Source organism: Ovis canadensis, chromosome 14 (genome assembly GCF_042477335.2).
Source record: "Ovis canadensis isolate MfBH-ARS-UI-01 breed Bighorn chromosome 14, ARS-UI_OviCan_v2, whole genome shotgun sequence".
Lineage (NCBI taxonomy): Eukaryota > Metazoa > Chordata > Mammalia > Artiodactyla > Bovidae > Ovis > Ovis canadensis.
The window spans coordinates 60,956,918-60,976,900 of record NC_091258.1 but is presented as its reverse complement, the minus strand read 5'-3'; the positions used below and the strand labels follow the sequence as shown (position 1 = coordinate 60,976,900).

The 19,983-nt window shown below is 52.1% G+C and overlaps 1 protein-coding gene across 2 annotated transcripts in view; it reads right to left on the bottom strand.

The window, feature by feature from the left end:
* Nucleotides 1-19,983, bottom strand: part of SIPA1L3 (signal induced proliferation associated 1 like 3) — a 253,130-nt gene that overhangs the window by 59,732 nt on the left and 173,415 nt on the right. For both annotated transcript variants that reach the window (XM_069550352.1, XM_069550353.1), the window contains exons 9-12: nt 14,977-15,553; nt 10,305-10,579; nt 2,700-2,951; nt 1,823-1,960 (exon numbers count right to left, since the gene is read on the bottom strand). In XM_069550352.1, coding sequence (XP_069406453.1) covers nt 1,823-1,960; nt 2,700-2,951; nt 10,305-10,579; nt 14,977-15,553 — 1,242 coding nt within the window. The remainder of the gene's footprint in view (nt 1-1,822; nt 1,961-2,699; nt 2,952-10,304; nt 10,580-14,976; nt 15,554-19,983) is intronic.

Below are 19,983 nucleotides of genomic sequence, written 5' to 3'. Positions count from 1 at the left end.
CCTGAGTCTATCAGAGCTCTTGGCAGTGTGTGCATCCCTTCTGAGATCTTCTCTCACCATAGCAGGTGCTGATAACAGGAACCCCTGGGTAAGTATCTCAAATATTTCTCCTGGCACCTGGAACACAGAGGGCTCTTGGGACCCACTGCAGTTGAGAGCTGAATGGTGGCTACCAGAAGATGAAAGAGTATGTTTCCCCCAATTTTACAACAGAGGCTTAGAATCAAGCAGTGGTTTAGTGTAGTAGCTCTCGAAGTGTGTTCCCCGGGCTGGCAGCCTTGGAATCACATGTCCTACCCTAGTCCTACTAAGCTGGAAATTCAAGGGTGAGGCCCAGTTATCAGTATTTTAACAAGCGCTCCTTCTGGGTGATTCTGAGGCATGTTAGTTAAACAAACTCACTCACTCACTCCATCCTTTCATCAAATATACACCAAGGATCTACCAGACCCTGAGCTGTGTGACGGTGATCATAAGAAAAAAAGTGTTATATATTGGAAAGCAGCAGGCCTGTTCATGCACACACGCATGAATATGCACGCACGCACACTTCCCTGGGCTAACAGGATGGAGAGGACTCAAGGCCGTCATCAGGAAAAGACAAACGGAAGTCGAGGGAACAGGTGGCAACATGTCACTGTGTGGGAGGTGGGGGTACAGGGAAGGCTTCCTGGAGGAGCATCAGCACTCACACTGGAAGAGTGGGGTCCAGGGAGTCTGTGGGGGTGAAGATCATGAAGAACTTCCGGGTGGACAGAAGAACACAGGGAGGATTCTGCAAAGCACACAGCCTGCCTAGGAGATCAGAAGTGGCTGGGGTCTAAGGCCACACCACCCTGAACTCGTCCCATCTTGTCTGATGTCGAAAGCTAAGCAGGGTTGGGCCTGGTCAGTACTTGGATGGGAGAAGGGGCTGGGGAGGCTGATGTGCAGGGCACTGCACGAGGCTGGAGAGGCAGGGGAGGAGGAAGGGTCCCTGCTGGCCACAGTGAAGCGTGGAGCCTGTGTCACAAGAGCTCTGGGACACGTGGGGGTGGGGTTTGGAGCAGGCAATAGACGTGGCCAGCCAGACAAAGACCCCCTGGCTACTGAGTGGGGGTGGACTAGAGGAGGTGGCACAGAGGCTGGGGGCTCAAGGAGGTGGCCAGGGCAGGACACTGGGGAAAGGAGGCGGGGGCGGGGGCAGAGATGCTCAGGAGGTTGAAGATGGGCCACAGTAGAGGGGAGGGGAAAGGGAGGCATCCAGGATGAGGTGCACGGCTCTGGCCCAAGGACAGGTGAGTGGTGTGGCCACCCCTCAGACAGGCACCGCAGGGGAGGAGGAAGGTTCCAGGGCACTGGAGTGGAAGACTGCTGGAGAGTAAGCTAGAGAAACCGTGTTTATTCCGAGGGTACAGAGAGCCAGGCAGGAGTTGGGAAGATCCCCTAAGCTGTCAGTCTGGGGAAGGGGACAGGACTGAAGCCTGACTGGCCCTGAAAACTGGGTAATGCTAGGGGCCTGGTGTTGGGGGAGCATGGGCTGGAGGCAGATAACAGCTGTGTTGCCAGGGGCGTGCTCAGACAAGTGATTCAGGCATTGAGAAAAATGGCAACTGAAACGCTGCTGCAAAGACCGGCAGGGCCCTTCCTGGTCAGGCTGGCTTGGCCCCACATCCTAACACACACAGCCCTCTATCCTAACGGGCCTCTGAGGACCCTGGGGAATCCAAAAGCCCCATAAAATGGCAAATAGACCTGTATGTCAGGTAAGTGCATCTCCCGGGGAAGAAGGTTGCTGGCTTTCATCAGATTCCTTAACGGAAAAGAGAGAGGAGAGTCTGACCTTTCTGGGGATGGCTTGTATCTCGCGTAGGTGGCCGAGCCGGGGGTGGAGAAGCTCCCAGAAGGCTGTCGGTAGGGAGGGACTTTGTCGACCCCTGCTGGTGACGCTGTGTAAGGGGTTTCGGGGAAGCTGACAGGCCTGGAACAGAGGAGAGAGGAAGAGGGTGGGGGTGAGCAAGGAGGAGCCCGGCCCAGTCCTGCTACCCAGCCACACCCGTGGGCTTCACCTGCTCTCCTCTGTGGGGATGGAGGCAAGGCTGCTGAGCGAAGGGCTGGGGAGGCCAGGACACCCCTTCCCACCACAGCTGAGCCCACCCCTCAGCGTCTGCAGCCTGACACAGGCTGGACGGGCCACCCACACCTGGGACAAGACTCTCCTCTGCAAGTTAGATTCCCTCATTTCTTAGAAATTTTTCTTTAACATATAAGGTATTCAAAAGCACTTATCTGTAAGGTATATGCCATCATAATAAAACAAACTGCCTAAAGTTACCACCGACCCGAGAGCTAGAACTGGGGCCATGTGCACCCATGGGTGGGCTCCTCCCCGCCCCACTTCCCTGTCTCCCCAAGAAGTAATCACTCTCCTAAATTTTGTGCTTATCAGTCCCTTGACCTTTAAAACAAATACATGGTTTTAATCTCACATGGTAGGGTGGATTTCCAACAGCAGGTGCTGAGCGCCCCAGCTCTGCGTCCACGCTCCAGAGGCTCATGAGGCAAGTTTAAGGCAAGGAGGAAGGGAGGGGTACGAGAATGAGAAGGCAAGGGAGAGGAGGAGGGCGGACAACAGGCGGAGGAGAGAGAGAAAGGCAGAGGGCGGCAGGGGGCAGGCGGGGCTGGGTGGCTCCCCGGGGCAGGGGCGGGGGTGTCCTTACCTCTTGCTGTGCAGGGGCTGGGACTCCCGGAAGGGGACCATGGGGGTCTGCTTCGGGGGCCGGCTCAGGGACTGGGCGTGTCCGGGGGTGGCGGGGGCGGCCCACTTGGAGGCCGGGAGAGAGTTGTGGGACGCGGGCCCGCTCCACTGCCAGGGAGCGTTGCTGCGGTAGGGGGGCCGGCCCCCCGGGGCCAGGCCCTCCGGCTCGGTCTTTGGCTCCGAGGTATTCATATCATAGGTTTCTGGCCACCCTCTGGGAAGAAAAACATCGTTACTCGGAAAAGGCCCCGGCCCACCAGCGCGCAGGGCTCCTGCTTCGCAGCCCAGATCTGAACAGTCTTCTATTTTAAAGGCCGAGTGGGGACCCTTCAAATTGGTCTGAAATGGAGCAGCTCTGTGTCCTCAACCGAGATAGGGTCCAACACAATGGCCCCGACTGCTGGGCACACTCTACTTCATCTCCCCGTCCCCTCCTCTTCGTCTCTCCCGGTCTCTCCCTTCACCCTGACCCAGGCCTCCAGTTGGCCAGTGTCCTCTTCAGGCTAGCTTGGCGCCCCCACCCTCCCTTGGCAGTACTCAGGGCCAGAAAGGCGGATGCCCTCGGCATCAAAGGACAGTATCTGCCTTGTTCCAAAGAAGCTCAAAGGCAGCTGGAAGAGGAGCAGGTGACCTACTTTGCAGGGTGGTTGGAAAAAAAAAAAAAAGCCACGAAAAATCCAGAACCTTGAAATAGATGCACAACGGCCTGTGACTCCCCCTAGACCAGGCTGGCACACGCACTGCAATGTTCCTGGCTCAGGGCGGGGGGCTCCGTGGGCTGGGCTGGCGTCCTCCGTCTCTGCTGCAGTGCAGCATGGGAGGGGGCTCTGAGCCCGAGCAGGGGGACGTGCTCACAAAACCCACCTCCCAGGGGCTGTGGGAGCCAAGCTGGCAGGAGCCCTGGGCCTGGAAGCCGTCAGGCCCACACCGAGCCAGCCCTCTGGGGTTCTCCTGAGCCTCGGGCACTTGCAGGGTCACCCGGCAAAAGATCTGGTGGTCGTGGACCCAGGTCACGTCTGCTAAGGAGGCATCAAAAAGTGACCCAGGAATGTTCTCTGGCACCTGGGCCAGACACACAGTGCCCTTGGCAGCACTGGAGCTGGAGCTGGTATTCAGAAGTGCCTTCCAGCAGCTTCTCTGGATCAGTAGGTGCCCACGCCTCACCAGGTGCCAGGTGAGGAATGACAGCATACGAACGCCTAACAGGACCTGCAGATCTGCCAGGCCCAGGTGGAGGTGCTACCACCGTGGACCCAGGCAGTGCGTACCCGCTGCTCCTGCCTGCCTAGCTTCTACACCCCCTTCTCCTGAGAACAGGTCTGTGGGCTCTGGGTGGGGTGGATCCCACTTCCTGGCTCCAGGTATGAGCATGTGACCCAGGCCAGCCAATCAGCAGCGCTTCTTTGAGGTGACGGGCACAGGATTGTCAGGTGCCCCAAGCTGAGCCAATCAAAGACAGTGAGCATCAACTCTGGAACTGCTGCAAGGGGGGCGGGGTGGGGGGTGGGCAAGCAGGGGAAGGAGGGTAGGTGGTAAGAAAAAGATCTGTTTCACTGGGCTGCTGAGCTGGGGAGACCTAAGCTGGAGCTGCGACGAGGAAGAGCTGGCTTGAGAATGATGGCAATGCAGAACATGAAACAGGTGAGAGAGATTCTTGATGAAGATGTCCAAGACCCTGCATAAAGCCACATCTCAATCTTGCCCTATCTCCCAGTCTTCTTAGGTGCATTAGCCAGTCAAGTTTCTCTTTTGCTTCACCTCTGTTGCTGGTTATTATCAATAGATACACTGAAGAAAGAAGCAAATTGAGGCACAGAGAAGTTAAGTAACCTATTCAAGGTCACACAGCCAGTAAGAGGTAGAAACTGAATTGATTGATTTATCCTTTTTTTTTTTTTTTCCTTTTTTGGCTGTGCCATGTGGCTTGTAGAATTTTAGCTCCCTAACCAGGGACTGAACCCACGCCCTGGCAGTGAAAGCACTGGATTACCAGGGATTCCCAGAAACTGGATTTAAAGATAGTAAGCTGACTTGAAAGCCCACAACTTTAACCACCATACACACTGGCTTACTGGGACAGTGGTTTGGGAGCCAGTGGGTAGATTCCGCGGGCCTGTGACTTCTGCCCGTTACTGACAGCTCCACCTTTGGCCAAGAGTCCCTGGGCATGACCTCAAAGAGGGAAAACAATCATTGGAGGGTAGCACAGAGTGACAGAGAGCCAGGGCGCAGTAGGCGGACAGCTGGTTCAGATCACAGCTCTGCTGCTTATGGCCCATGTAGTCTTGGGTGAAGGAGTTTCCTTCTCAGAGCCTCAGTTTCCTCATCTGCAAAATGGAGGTGGTGGTGAGCATCAGCTAGAAGTCTGGCGCATGCCAAGTGCTTAACACATAAGAGCTGTTGCTGTGGTCGCCTTCTCCAGCTGATTCTGTGGACTCTGCCTGCCATTCCCACAAGCTCAGAAGCAGAAGCCTTCTTTCCATTTTCTGAAGTCCAGCCAAACCCACCCGGGGGCTCTAGAACAAATTCCTTCCCCGTGATCTGAGATCCATCAGCATCTAGATTACCCTGAGTGCTCGGTAAAGGAAAGCAGATGCCTGGGCCCAACTCAGCTCCTCTGAATCACAGTCCTCTTTGAGGTGGGGCCCGGGAAGCTGCATTTTACCAAGCTGCCAGGGATAATGCTGACATGAGAAAGTTTGAGAAGCTCCTTTCACTGATCCAGTTTTAGGATTGTTTTTAAAAATTAAAGTGTTATTAAACGGCACCTCTGTCCACCAGTTACACCCACCAGAAGCACCCACAGCTGCCAGGTTTTTACATATTCTTGACTCACTGCATTTTCTGTAAACAATCAATTACTACTCCATCATATGGATGGCCTGGGATTTACTCAGCCAGTCTCCTATGGTTGGACATCTAGTTTCTTCCAGTCTTTTGCTCGACCAACAACGCTGCACTAAAGAGTCCCTCTCCAACCTCTCAGCCATGTGCGGAAGATGCCTGGTGATGGATGGCCAGTTTCGCAAACCGCTTTTCCTATCTGCCGCCTCCTCTTTGATTCCCAACAGCCTAGTTTCTGGAGGCCATGGGGACTCCTTTCTCTCTCTCCAACTCACTCACTTGTGGGGTTTCAATTCCCCTTCTCAGGGAGGAGCATCCCCTCCCCCTTCAGATATCTTGAATCCAATTGAGGAACCAAAGGTGTCCTGGATCAGCTTCTCCATCAGGCAGGACAGACACAGTGAGATGAGCCTGTACAAACACGCCAGGTTACCATGACACACCGCTTCAGGGGCTCTGGGATGTCCCTCCTGGCTACTTGGCCCCCCTGGGTGGGGCTCACTTGAGAACCCCAGCCTCATGGTCTGGGATGTCCCTCCTGGCTACCTGGCCCCCCTGGGCGGGGCTCACTTGAGAACACCAGCCTCACGGTCTGGGGGTGTGAGTATGACCCCCTGTATGCTATGCAGTATCTGAAGAGCCTGGGGTCCAGACCCAGGCCCTACAAAGCCTGGCTGGTGGCAGGGATTGTGACACCCAGGCTAGGAGGCCAGGGTCATAGCAAGAGGCTGGAGGAACAGCAAAACTGGGCTATCAGCTCTGCAAACGAGGTCAGCCAGACCCCTCTGCGCTTGAAGAGCCACACACACCACGCAAGTCCCAACCCACAGCTGTCCCGTTTCGGTGGCTGCCTTGTAAAGGGAGCTGGATGATAGCTTTCCTCCTAAACAGGGCAGGGAGTGGAACCCGTCTGTCTGGTCACACCCTCCTTGGCCTCATCTCCCCAGAACTGGAGAAGGGAGCCTGCAGATGCTGCCTTTCACTCAGCTGGTCCCTACCTGCAGGTCCAAGGATATTTGTGTGGCCTCTGGTGCTTCCGAGCTTTGGAGAGTCATCCAACAGGCGGGCTGCTACTGTGTGTGTGTGTGTGTGTGTGTATGCAATGAGGCAGAAGAGCTACCTCAGCCTGACTTGCCCCTGCAGAGCTTGGCATGGGTGTGGCCTGCCCTTGGCCCCATGCAGGGATGGAGGAAGCCCTGGAAGAGGGCTGGGAGAAGGGGACGCCTAGGGCCTGACTGGAGTCCCAAGGCTAGAGGACTGGCACCTGGGTGGCCAAGCCCTGGGTTGTAGCAGGGTTGAACTGTCCCCCACCAAGTTCAGAGCAAGCAAGACTCAAGAAGGTGGGAGGGTGCAACCAGGACTCACATGCCCACAGCTCGAGACTGCTTTGAGAGGCAGCAGAATACACGGAGATGGGGAACCTGGACTGAGTTTTGCTCTGCCACTTAGCAGCCATGCAACTCTGCACAAGACAGTGGTCCACCCTGGGTGTCAGTTTTCTTATCTGTAAACCAGGGATCACACCAGCCCTGGGAGATCACGTGTGTAAGCTCTCAGTGTCCCCTCACTGTGTGCCTTTCTCTTGGCTCATCCTGTTCCAGCCACGTGTCCCTCCTTCTGGTCCGTCAACAACCCAAGGGCCTCTTGTTCTTACCCTACCCCCCTACAGGGCCTGTCTCTTGGTTCCTTCTCACCCTCAGGCCTTTCCTGACCACCCAGTCCGATGTTAGATCAGGCCTAATGTTCCTCACACCCAGGACCTCATGGCTGGTGTCTTCTGAGTGCCTCCTACAGGCCACGTCCTGTTCTGCGTGCTCTGTGGGGCTCGCCTCCTCCAACCTTATAGCCACTTTTGGGTAAAAGCTCCATTTCCTCTTTTATAAAAGAGGAAACAGGCACAGAGTGGTGGTGAAATCTCCCCAAGGTCACAGTCAATAAGACGAGGAGCCTGGGCTCAAATGTAGGCAACCTCCCTGCAGGTCTGCCTTCCCACTACACCCAGTGATTTCCGCTTGGACTGTGTGAACCATCTCACTGGCTTACTTTTTTATTGGTTGTCTTCCCCAATCCATTCATCAGGGCTGTGAGGGCCCAGGCCCAGACTGTCCTTTGTGCAGCTGTGCTTCCGGCCTTGGGATGTAGTGATTCTAGAACCACTGTTTCCAAGTCATCGCTGGAGGTTGCTAGGGTACCAATTCATTCTTCTCAGAATCACATCTATCCTGCCTTCTCTGTACAAATTATATTTCAGAGGAATCAAATGGCTGCTGAAGGAATGTTCATTTTGGAAGAATTCCAGCCAATAAATGAAGAAAAGATTTCCTTGGTGGGTGGGCTGGTGGTTAAGAATCTGCCTGCCACCGCAGGGGACACAGGTTCAATTCCTGGTCTGAGAAGATCCGACACGTCGAGGGGCAACTAAGCCCGTGAGCCTCAACTACTGACGCTGTGCTCTAGAGCCCGGGAGTAGCAACTGCTGAAGCTCGCGTGCCCTAGAGCCTGTGCTCCATGACAAGAGGAGCTGCTGTGATGAGAAGCCTGTGCGCTGCAGCTAGAGAATAGCCCCGCTCACGGCAACTGGAGAAACCTGGTGTGCAGCAACAAAGACGCAGCACAAAGACAGACACATAAATACATTTGTTTAAAAATAAAGAAGGCAGGCTAGAACTGAGGACATCACTTGAGTGTGACCCATCATGACACAGGGGATCCAGACAAGGATCACAAATGGCTGCTGAGAGCTGAGGGGAAATGCATAGCGTTTAGGGTCAGGCTGCCACCCTCGGAACCCTCTGACCGCCCCTAGTATCACTCCCACAGGGACAGCCAGACATGTGGCGCCTCCTGATGGATGCACACCTGGGAAGTGCTGTGACCAAAAGAAATTCAGGGACCTCCCTGGCAGTTAAGACTTCGCTTTCCAAGCCGGGGAAGGTGGGTTCGATCCCTGGTCAGGGAACTAAGATCCCACATGCCTCACAGCCAAGGAACTGAAACAGAAACCAAAAGTAATATTGTAACAAATCCAATGAAGTCTTTAAAATGGTCCGCGTTAAAAAAAAATCTTAAGAAAAAAAAAAAAAAGGAAATTTAACTAGAATCTGATCAAGCTTTTATGCCTAACTCGTTTGTGGGAAATACACGTGCCAGAAGAACAGGTTAAAGGACATCAGCAGGATGCAAGCAGATAAATCCAGGAAGCGGGAAACTGAAAAACAAGAGGCCCAGTTTCCTCCCAAAACAAAAGGTAAGAAAAAAAATAAGATTAAAAAAAAAGAGATTCATCAACCAAATGCCACAGGAAGAGCCTGTGATACAAAAGAAGTTAAAGGTGGACAGGGGAGTTGAGGCAGTCTGCTCAATTTTTTTAAGGTCCTGACTGGGTAGAGACACAGCTGAAGGAGTGAGACTGCTTCAAATAATCTAAGATGGAGAGGTATGGGATGAAAAAGAAACAAAGACAAAATAAGAACTGGCCACATGTTGACAAATCTTGAAACAGGGGACTTAGCATGTTTTTGTTTTGTTTTGTTTTTTAGTTTTTTATTTTTAAAATTTTAAAATCTTTAATTCTTACATGCGTTCCCAAACATGAACCCCCCTCCCACCTCCCTCCCCCTTAGCATGCTTTTAATATGCTTGAAATACGGGACTTCCCTGGTGGTCCAGGGGTTAAGAATCCACCTTCCAAGGCAGGGGATGCGGGTTCGATTTCTGGTTGGGGAACTAAGACTCCATAAGCCATGGAGTTTAGACTAAGCCCATGGGCCACAACGAACATGCCACGTGCGGCAACTAAGGCCTGATGCAGGCAGATAAATAAGAGAAAGATGCTTGAGATATTCCATTAAAACAAAACAGAAAGAAACAAATCTTGCCCTGGCTTCCCAGTGAACAAAACCCAAGCCTGACACGCCCAGGAAGGGCGCCCAGTCTGCTCCCCCACCCAGGCCCTCTCCCCCATCTCAGCCTTGCTCGGCGTGCTCCACACTGCCCTCCCTGGGCTGCAGGAACCCTCCCCCTACATACGCTGACACTCTGGAGACCCTGCCCTGGCCTGTCCATGGCCTGGGTTCTGCTGGCCTGGAAAATCAGATGGCAGCCTCCACCAGGGAGCCCTCCCTGACCACCTGTTAGCCCCTTCTAGACCCTGCTCTTCTCCTCGGAGCTCTTCACTGCCTGGTCCTGCGTTACACACCTATTTAATGACTGCCTGTCAGGACACAAACTCCAAGGGAAGTGGGGCCTTTATTTTGTTTGCTGCTAAATCCTACTCAAGACTTCAAATGGAGTGTATACACAGTAGGGGTTCAGTAAATATGTGCCGAACAAATGATAAAGCACATTGGACCTTTAGGCAAGGTCTTTTTTCCCACTATTTTTTGGCTATGCCTTGAGGTATGTGGTATCTCAGTTCCCCAACTAGGGATCAAACTCACGGCCCCTGCAGTGGAAACGGTCTTAACCACTGGACCACCAGGGAACTCCCTCAGGCAAGGACTTGAACGCTATGTGCGACTAAGGAGGGTGCCCACCTTGTGGGGCTGTGGTGGGGGCCGGAGGGGACAGCATGCGCGTGCAGAGCTTAGACCATGACTGCCTGCAGGAGGGGTTCCACAGATGCTGACTTGGACCCTGACACCATTATCGCCACCTGCTGAGGAAGGGCCCCAAGGGCCAGGGCCCAGGGAGATGCTGACCTCTCTGGAGGGGACAGACTTACCTCCGGGGCGTGCCGTCGTCGAAAGGCGGGATGATGACCACCTTGACGGTGACGGAGGTGCGTAGCAGGTCGATCATCTGGTCGTGGGTCAGTGTGACCACGGCCACCTTGCAGATCTCCACCAGCCGGCTGCCCTGCCGCAGGCCGGCCTGCCAGGCAAACCCGTAATCCTCCACCTCGGCCACGGTCCCGTCGTACTTCACGTGGAAGCCCAGCTGCCCCAGCCCGTTCCGCCGCAGGGTCATGTCCACTGTCTCCCAGCCGTTGGTCATCACCTGTGGGCCACACGCAGGGTCCAGTTTCACAAGCTGCTCGGGGGGAGCGGGGGCAGCTCTTGGGGGGAGATTCTGCCCTTTGGAGGCCAAAGAGCCCCCCCCCCAACCCCTCCACCTCCCAGGTGATGTCAGGGTACAGGCGCGTAGACACCCACCTCGTCCCAGCCTGGGCTTCTGACTCCTGGGGAAACGTGCACACCTCATACAGAGGCGGCGGTCATGAGTCATGTTCTCCACATGCCCCTCCCGCCCTCTCTATGGTTGGTGGTCTCTGGAGCTTGTTTTGGGCTTCCAGGTGGCACTAGTGATAAAGAACCTGCCCGCCAATGCAAGAGACGTAAGAGACTCGGGTTTGATCCCTGGGCTGGGCAGATCCCCTGGAGGAGGAAATAGCAACCCACTCCAGTATTCTTGCCCAAGAATCCCATGGACAGAGGAGCCTGGTTGGCTATGGTCCATGGGGTCACAAAGAGTCAGACACAACTGAAGCAACTTAGCACGCATGCACACGACTTGTTTTGGCCAATGAGCTGTGAATGGGACTGGCATACTGTCTGGGCTGGGGCATTTCATTGCCAGTTTGAGACCCTCTTCAGGCCTTTCCCCTCTGCCATGGCCACTGGGATTATTTCAGAGACCGCCTGTTTGGTCAGCTAGGGTCTGTGAGTTTACAGCCTCCAGCCCAACCTGAGATGGACACGTGGCATGAGTGAGATAAACCTTTGTTGTCTGAAGCCCTAATGGATACGGTGACTGTAACCAGAGTAAGCTGGAGAAGCCAGAGACCAGAGACCCTGAGAGTTTTTCTAGGCTGGGGGCTCGGCACCACGTTCTTTACTCTAGGACCTCATTCTGCAAGGCAAAAATCCCTTTCGAACCTCCACCTCAGACTGTCCCCATCCTGAAGCCAACCAGACCACACTGGGAGGGCCTTCTCTCTGATTTATTCCCTGTTTCACTTGTGGGAGACTTTCGCCATGCTAACCTATGACCACAGATAGGAGAAGCCACTGAACAGAACACCTAGAGCTTCAGCATATCCTTAGGGATTCCCTCTTCTTCTTGGAATAAAAAGATTAACTTGATAAGCCGGAGCTGTTAACCAAGTTACAGCAAGATCTGCCTGCCAAAAAACTGCCTTAAGGAAAGCAGCTGTGTAATGGTTGACATTTCCCGTGAGAAGTCATTCCCTGGTTAGAAATGATGCTATCTGATGTACTCATTAGAGCTGCACAGTAAGAATCTTATGTCACAAGCCACGCTGCGCATTCATACATTTACACATGTATCCACATACACAAAAATATTCTTTGCAATCCACACAGACGTTCCCGAGTGTGGGTAGCAAGAAACGAGTGTGGATGGTGAAGGACTTACCTGAAGATGTAAACACATCTGTTCCTGGCTAGTCTGGACAGTGAGCATTTGGGAGGTGAGGAAGCATGTGAAACTGGGACAAAGCTCCATGAGACCAGGTGCCTCCTCAGTGCCTCATTCTTTTCTAGAATGTCCTTGAAAATTGCCTACTGAGATCCAGTAACTGATTTCATGGCCCAACTTGTTTACATGCCACTAAGGAATTACTATTCTTTTTTTAAATACATAATAGGCAAAATAGTTATTTTTCAGAAGCCGTATGTTTTAGAGAGAAATCTTGACACATTTACCGATGAAATGATAGGATGTCTAGGATTTGTTTCAAAATTATCAGGGGAAGGGAGAGAGGGAAGGGAGAAACAAGATGGGCCCCAGGCTGATAACTACGGAAGCTGGTGATAAGGCTAGGGGTTCACTAGGCGAGTTTCTCTACTTTTGCGTCTGTTTGAAGTTTTCCATGATTAAAAAGCTAAAACAAATCTGTTTGAAAGGAAAGCCTACAGTTTAGTGCCTCAAAAGAGAAACTCATGACTGGCTTCATCCCAGACCATGGCCTCTGCTTTGGGAGTCAAAACACTTCTTCCCTTTGAAGTCATCGTCCTTGTGTCCCGTGAATTGAGTTAATAATAGTATCTCCCTCACTGGGTTTTGGGAAGAAGAAATGCAAGGTTGCACAAGGCTGTAAGGAGTCAGACAGTTGGCCCCCTGCGAATGGCCACTTTTGCTATCACTACAGACAGCACGTATGCGTGCATTCAGTCCACGGTCACTGAGTGTCTGCTGCACACCAGACACTGGCCCAGGTGCTGAGGACGCAGCAAATATGTAAAAATACACATCAAATGGTGGTAGGTGCTACTGTGACAAAGCCGGGAAAGTGGGTGGAACAAGCTCAAGGCCAGGCTGTGGAGGGGGTTTTTACAATTTTGGATAACACGGCCTCACCGATAGGTGACCTTTGAATAAATGCATGTAGAAAGGGAGGGAGGCTTGTGGGGATGAAGAACGTGTTCCAGCGAGAGGGCACAGGTAGTGCAAAGGCCCTGAGGCTGACTGCCCGACGAGCCCACTCTGGACATAGAAGTCTGTGTTCTTGGAGCAGAGAGAGTAATAAGGAGGCAAGAGTGACAGACAGCCAGGCTATGTAGGGCCTCACAGGCCACCATAAGGAACCGGGCTTATACCTGGAGTGAGCTGAGGGGTTTGAGCAGAGCAGGGACATGATCAAGATCCCTCTGACAACCTTCCTGAGAACAGACCCCAGGGATGCAAGCAAGGAGGCAAAGGAGACCAGCAAGCAGGCTACTGGACAGGCCAAGAGGGGCTGCAGAAAGGGCAGGAGTAGCAGAGTCTGCCTCCGGGGGTGGAGCCGACAGACTGGACGTCGGAATGAGAGACAGAGGAGTGAGGCTGGTGCGGAGGCTTACGATTCCACTCACGTGATGGGCTTGTTCTCTGATGAGACAGGAGAACCCCGCGAGGCAGGGGGAACGAAATCAGGAGCTTGCTCTTAGACATGTTGAGTTTCACAGGTTGAGTAGGCAGTTAGTCATTAGTCTCAAGTTTGGGCACAAATAGGTTTTGGAGTCAGAAAAATCTGGATTCAGATCCCAGTCTGCCACCTACTGGCTGTGTGACTTCTCTGAACCGCATGCTCCTCATGGGTCCAATGGGAATAAAAACAGTGCCTACACTCCACAGGGCGGGTGGAGGGCTGTGAGATCATCGGTCATGAGCACACAATCAGGGGTCAATCATCTTATTCAGCTAATCGACCAATCAGCATTTAATAAACACCTACTATGTGCCAGCCCTGATCTACACAAATGAGATAAGCAAGTGAGCAAAACAGAGGCCCTTGTTCACGGACCTCACATCCTAATGGGAAATCTATACACTAGCTGTTGCTGTAGTTTAAGGCGGGGCATGAAGTTTGGAGTTAGGGAAGCGGAAAGCTGGTCTTTACCAATCCCACTTGAACTCAAGGAACGAGTGCAAAAGCCTAGAAGGGTGAAGAAGGCTGGCTGTGATACTGGCCTCTGGAGACCACAGCCTCCTAAGTCAGGCCAGCTTGCCTGGGCAACATAACTCATCCAGTCCTTAAAATTTCTACATGATGTAGGATGATAAGTGGTAAGTGGATGGTAGGATGGTAAGTGGCAGTGCTGGGACTTGAAGCCAAGCCTTCTGACTTGAGAACTTGTGTCGTTAACTCCCATGATATACTGCCTTCTCTATTTCATGGCTGACATTCTGCTAAACCCACTGAGAGCCAATCACTGACCACAGCTTTCCTTCACCCGGGGCTCTGAGGTAGCCTTAGTACGTCTTAGCCCAATGCTTCCAACGACCATTACCAACTAAACTGTCATCTCACTTGAGACCAATCTGCTACCTTTGGTTTGGCAGCTGCCTGAGCCTGAGCTGCCAAGAGGTTAGGGTAAGATTTTTTAAATCTAGACTGTGAGTCTCTGTTCTTTAACAGAGAATGTTAAATCACTTACATTTATTGAGATTACCTATGTGGAATTATTCCTGCCACATAATTTTGTTTTCTTATGCTTGTTTACACCCCACCCCCAATATCCTGCTTCCGCCCCTCTATTTTAAAGGTCCGGAAGTCTTTCATTCTGTTGAGGTGGCCAAAAAGTTCATCTGGTGTTTTGTAAGAAGGTACAGAAAAACCCACAAGAACTTTTTGGCCAATCCAATATTTTAATTCTGGAAAGTATCCTTACATTTTTAACATGAGTTTAAACATCTAGAGTGAGTAAATAAGCCTTTTGTCCTCTCAAGGTGATGACATGGAGAGCCTCAGATCTTTGGCCCAAGCCTTCCCCAGGGAGAACCCAGGCTGCAGAACCCACTAGACCCCCAGTGTTTAAAGTGACAATTCTGATTCTCTTGGGGCTGACGAGTGTCCTGGGCCAATTGTCGGGGCTCAGGGAGGTACTTCAGTGGTTCCTAAGGCCTCTGCCAGACCACAGAACTGCTGCACCTTGAGGGGCTCTTTCCCTTACCTTCAGTCTCTGGACAATTTCTCTTATGTCCTCCACAGAACCCTCAGAGGCCTTGAGGAAGATGTGGTCCCCTCGCCCGTAGAAGATTTTGATTGTCGAGGAGTCTGGGGTCCAGCCGATGACATCCCCGCAGTAGCAGTTGAACACCACTTGCTTAGTGCGTAGGTCTAGGAGCACCACAAACTCGTTGGAAATTCCCAAAATGCAGTCTATCTCTACCCCCTGCGCATAGTCCTCCGCTGCCACCCTCCAGGCGATGGCCCCGGCGCTGTGCTGCTCAGCGCCTGCCCGGGCTTTTGTCTTCTCCTTCTTCTTGGAGGTCAGGGAGATGAGGTTGAACTTGCCGGTGGAGTCAATGGGTGTGTTGGAGACACAGTTTTCTGCCAGGTCCTTGAGGTACTCCTGGCGGGTCCTGGTGGCCATGGTGTGGAACTTGTCAGACTTGTGCGCAGCGTTCTCAGCATTAATCACCTTGGCCAGCAAGAAGTCTCTGAAGACGTCAGATTTTCGGAATGTGGTTCCGCTGGGGATCGGGGGGCCGAAAGGAGGAGCATCTTTGGATCGGGTCACTGCCATACTGAGGAGGGAGAAATTTTTTAGATGGCGGAAAGAAAGGCACTTGAGAGTCCCTTTAGAAAGAAAATACACACTCAGAAAGAGGAGTTTCCTTTCTAAGAAAGGAAGTCTACATCTAATTAGTAAGTTGCCAGCTGACTAGACTGGAAACTGGAGAAAGTCTTAGGGTACACATATGCGTTTTTACTTCCTATGCAGCAGATGTTAGAACATCCACTGATATTTAAACGGTAATTTTCCTAGCACTGTTCAACTTCAGTTATTCTTGTTTTACATACATACAGGCTTGTGGTGAATTATAGTTTTGCAAAGATTCATCCCTTTCTCTCTACCTTTATGGACAGGTACATCCCCGCCCTGTTCATCCTAAGCTTGGTCATGAGATTTGATTTGGCTAATGGCATTCGAGCAAAGGCACAAATGGGCACGTGCGCCAGGCTTGCCTCCTATGTACCCGCCCTCTCCATGAAGTGAACATGCTCTGGGGTCTACTGGTCAGGGAGAATGAGGGTGCCTGGAGCAGACATGCAGCCAAGGGCAGCCAGGCCTCAGCCAACCTGCAGATGAGTAAGCCAAGAAGAAATCATAATGTTTGTGAGCCTTGGACTTTTGGGGAGGTTCATTAAGCAGTGTTACTATAGGCAAATCGGACTGATATGGAACATTCTGTGATTTACTTCTTTCAGACACTTGCGTAACACAAACATGCTTTGTAAATCATCTCTACAAAGGTTATTTCGAAAATTCCCTACAAGGGGAAGTTAGGATGGGACCCTTCCTACTTTGGTTTTTTGTTGTTTTTTTTAAAGATTTTTTTGATGTGAACCATTAAAAAAATCTTTATTATTTTTGTTACAGTATTGCTTCTGTTTTATGTCTTGGTCTTTCGGCTGTGAAGCATGTGAGATCTTAGCTCCCCAACCAGGGGGTCGAACCTGTATCCTTTGCACTGGAAGGCAAAGTCTTAACCACAGCACCGCCAGGGAAGTCCCCTACTTTGATTTTAACTGAGCTGCCATTAGGACACAAGTCATACAGCAACTGAATGAGAAGGTATAAAAGAAATGATCTAAAACCTTCTCCCCTAAATTCCTGAACTTCCTCTTCCATTATGCTAACTAGAGAGGGAGAATCTTATTGTGAGGAAAATCCGTGGAAAAAGTGGGCCTGTCATCTCCATTCCCTCCCCGAATAGTGGCCTCCTCGGTGACAACCTTAAGTTTGGAAGGAGACTGGGGGCTGCTCCTGCCTGGGAGCTCTGGAAGGAGGGTCGGGAGCCCCGGAAGAGCCCACAGTCCAGAATTATTCAGCTGGTAGAAAGAAAGGCACTCGCAAGTCCCTGCAGCAGCTGTCACCACAGCTCCAGTGGTAATTTCCCGCTTCCTGTTTCCTCTTGTGCTCCTTCCCTGGACAGGTCAGAAACTGGCAGTGAGCCTGGGGGAGGGGAAGTGCAAGGCGGAGACACAGAGGAGAGGGACGCAGGCTCCCCATCCACCGAGGTTCCCAGGTGGAGGCAGCCTTGAGCTGGGAGGCAGGAGACTGGCTGCTAAGTCAGGTTCAGATCTGATGAATCTCAGTTACGATGCTGCAATGACCAGCTCGAGACTCAGTGGCTACAGGGCCACTGAGTGATCTTCGATGACTTCAAAGAGCAGGCAGAAAGGCTATCGCACCTGCCAGAGTGAGCACCCAGGGAGCAGGGGAAGACATTTAATTTAAAGGGGCTCCAGGGACTTCCCTGGCAGTCCAGGGGTTAGGACTCTGAGCTTCCACTGCATGGGTTCAATCCATGGTTGGGGAACTAAGATTTCACATGCTGCTACATGTAGCCAATTAAAGAAAAAAAAAGCCTCCAGGGATACCATGAGTGAATTATGCTATTTACACAATGACAATTAAAAAACAGAATGAGATACTAAAGAGAAGGTTTTTTCTTAAAAAGTACTGCATTCACCTTCTATAAAAATGTCAGCTTGTGATCATGGTATTGGGGAGAGACTACATACTGTAAGACAATTTTTAAAGTAATGAGATTCTTGATTAAAACCTATTTCATGAAACCTAACCACAGTGTAAGGCTTGTTTAAGTTCTGACTCCTGAACCTCCACCCAACTTGACCAGGGCATGTGTCTGATCAGCATTTCCAGGATGGCCCTCTCCTTGGACCCTGGGGAGTTAGTGTTCTGGGTGTGGCGCTATGAGGAAGAGAGATTAAGCCGGGATCTGAGGCTGAGTAGGAGCCAAAGGAAGAGCAGAGGAGAGGGTGCTGCAGGCAATGGGCATGGGCATGGGAGGTATAAGACCCAACAGGAAAGAGCACGCGCAAGGTGAGATGCGGCTGGGGCGCCACAGCACAGAGAGTAAACGGCGGAAGGCTGGTGAGGTCAGCAGGGACCAGGCCAGGCACGGCCTTGACAGTGAGCAAGCATTCTGCATCCCGATTGTGAAAACAAGCACCCATTTAACCATCTGGACCAGCTTTTCACCGTCTGCACCCCCAGACCCAGTCTCTGCCATCTTCTGCCCCATCCAGTGCCCTGGAAGGTGGGTTTCCACAGGCTGTGTCAGCTTCACCGGTTCCCCTGGCCAGGATACATGGGAGGGGAGAGAGGGTGGAGTCTTTATTTCTCTTCACTGCCTGCCTGTCGAGCTAGGACAGTGGCTATAGTCCTTGGTCCTTTGCTCAACAGCCATAGCTTCTGAGGGGTGGCCCCTCTCCCAGAGCCACACTTCACCCTGGTTTCCAGAAATGTCTCCCGTGCCCTCTGACCTCATCCCTCATGGTGGGTAATGGCTCTTTGCTATTGCTGGCTCCTGGGTGCCTCACTTTCCTATACTGGTTCCTTTAACCTACCCACACCTATTAGTGAAACCTGCTCAGTCTTGTCAGACTCTTTGTGACCCCACTGAGGGTAGCCTGTCATAGACTCTTCTGTGCATGGGATTCTCCAGGTGAGAATGGAGTGAGTTGCCATGCCCTCCTCCAGGGGCTCTTCCTGACCCAGGGATGGAACCCCTGCATTGCAGGCAGATTCTTTATCATCTGGGCCACCAGGGAAGCCCTACCCACACCTATCAGCCTGTTCATTAATCCCTCAGTTAAAACCCTGCGTGGGGGACTTCCCTTGTGGTCCACTGCTTAAGAATCCACCTTGCAATGCAGGGGACACAAGTCTGATCCCTGGTCAGGGAACTAAGATCCCACAACCGCAACTAAGCATGTCACTACTGAGCCCATGCGCCACAACTAGAGAGTTCACGCACTATAACAAAGATCCTGTGTGCTGCACCTAAGCCCAGACACAGCCAAATAAATTAAAACAAAACCAAAAAACCCTGAGTGGGGGGCACCTGCTTTCTGTGGGTCCCTGATGAACACAGGTGCCAGGTGGACCATCTGCAGGGATCACCGTGGCTGCCCCATGAAGAAAGGGAAGGAAGGGGCCAGAGCGGGTGCAGAGACGGTGGAGGGAGCTCCTGCAGACCCAGGAGGGCCAGGCCCCGTGCTCTGGGAAGATCTCCCTGGGAAGATCTCTTAGTTGCCCTGGAGCAACTAAGCCTGTGTGCCACAACTGCTGAGCTGGTGTTCTAGAGCCCGAAAGCTGCAGCTACTGAAGCCCACGCCCTCAGAGCCCATGTTCTGCAACAAGAGAAGCCACAACAACGAGAAGCCCGTGCACTGCAGCCAGGGCGCGGCTCCCGCTCACCAGTTAGAGAAAGCTTGTGTGCAGTAACAAAGGTCCATCACAGCCAAAAAATAAAGCAAATAAATCTTAAAAAAAAAAACAACACAACAACAACTTAGTTCTTACAGTGTGACAAGTTCTATGACAGAAATGTGTCTAGGGGTCATGGGGAGAAGAGGGGATGGGAAAGGTCTGTCCAGAGAAGAGCTGTGTGTGCAGGAGGGGAGAAAAGGGGTTGTGGGAGGGGGCAGTTTGGTTGCATCTCTAACATTTTCTTTCTTCAAAATTAAAAGCGAGAGCTGAAGCAAAGACGGCAAAATGTTAACATCTGTGAGATCTGGTGGTGGGCACATGGGTGTCTGTTATTCTCTGTACTTTTCAGAACGTTTGAAATGTTGCATAATGAAAATATTCTGAATTGCAAAAAAAAAAAACAAGAAACCTTGGTGCGTCAGAACAAAAAGAAACCCTCTGGAAACCACATGAAGGCTGGCCCGGAAAGCGCGGAGGTCGGCCGCAGGCTCCTGTGATAAGCCAGGTAGGAGAGGGGAGCCCACGGTTAGGAGAAAGGGGAAAAGGGCTCACCCAGCAGCCTCCTGCCTCTGATGCGCTATAAGGGTGTGTGCACACGCATGTCTGCGCATGTTCAAGAACTCTATCTTTGTAACCTCAGGCCTGCAGGGAGGCTGAAGGCACAAGCCCTCTGAGCTGCAGCTCTGTCCTGGGAACAAGCAGGGGTGGGGG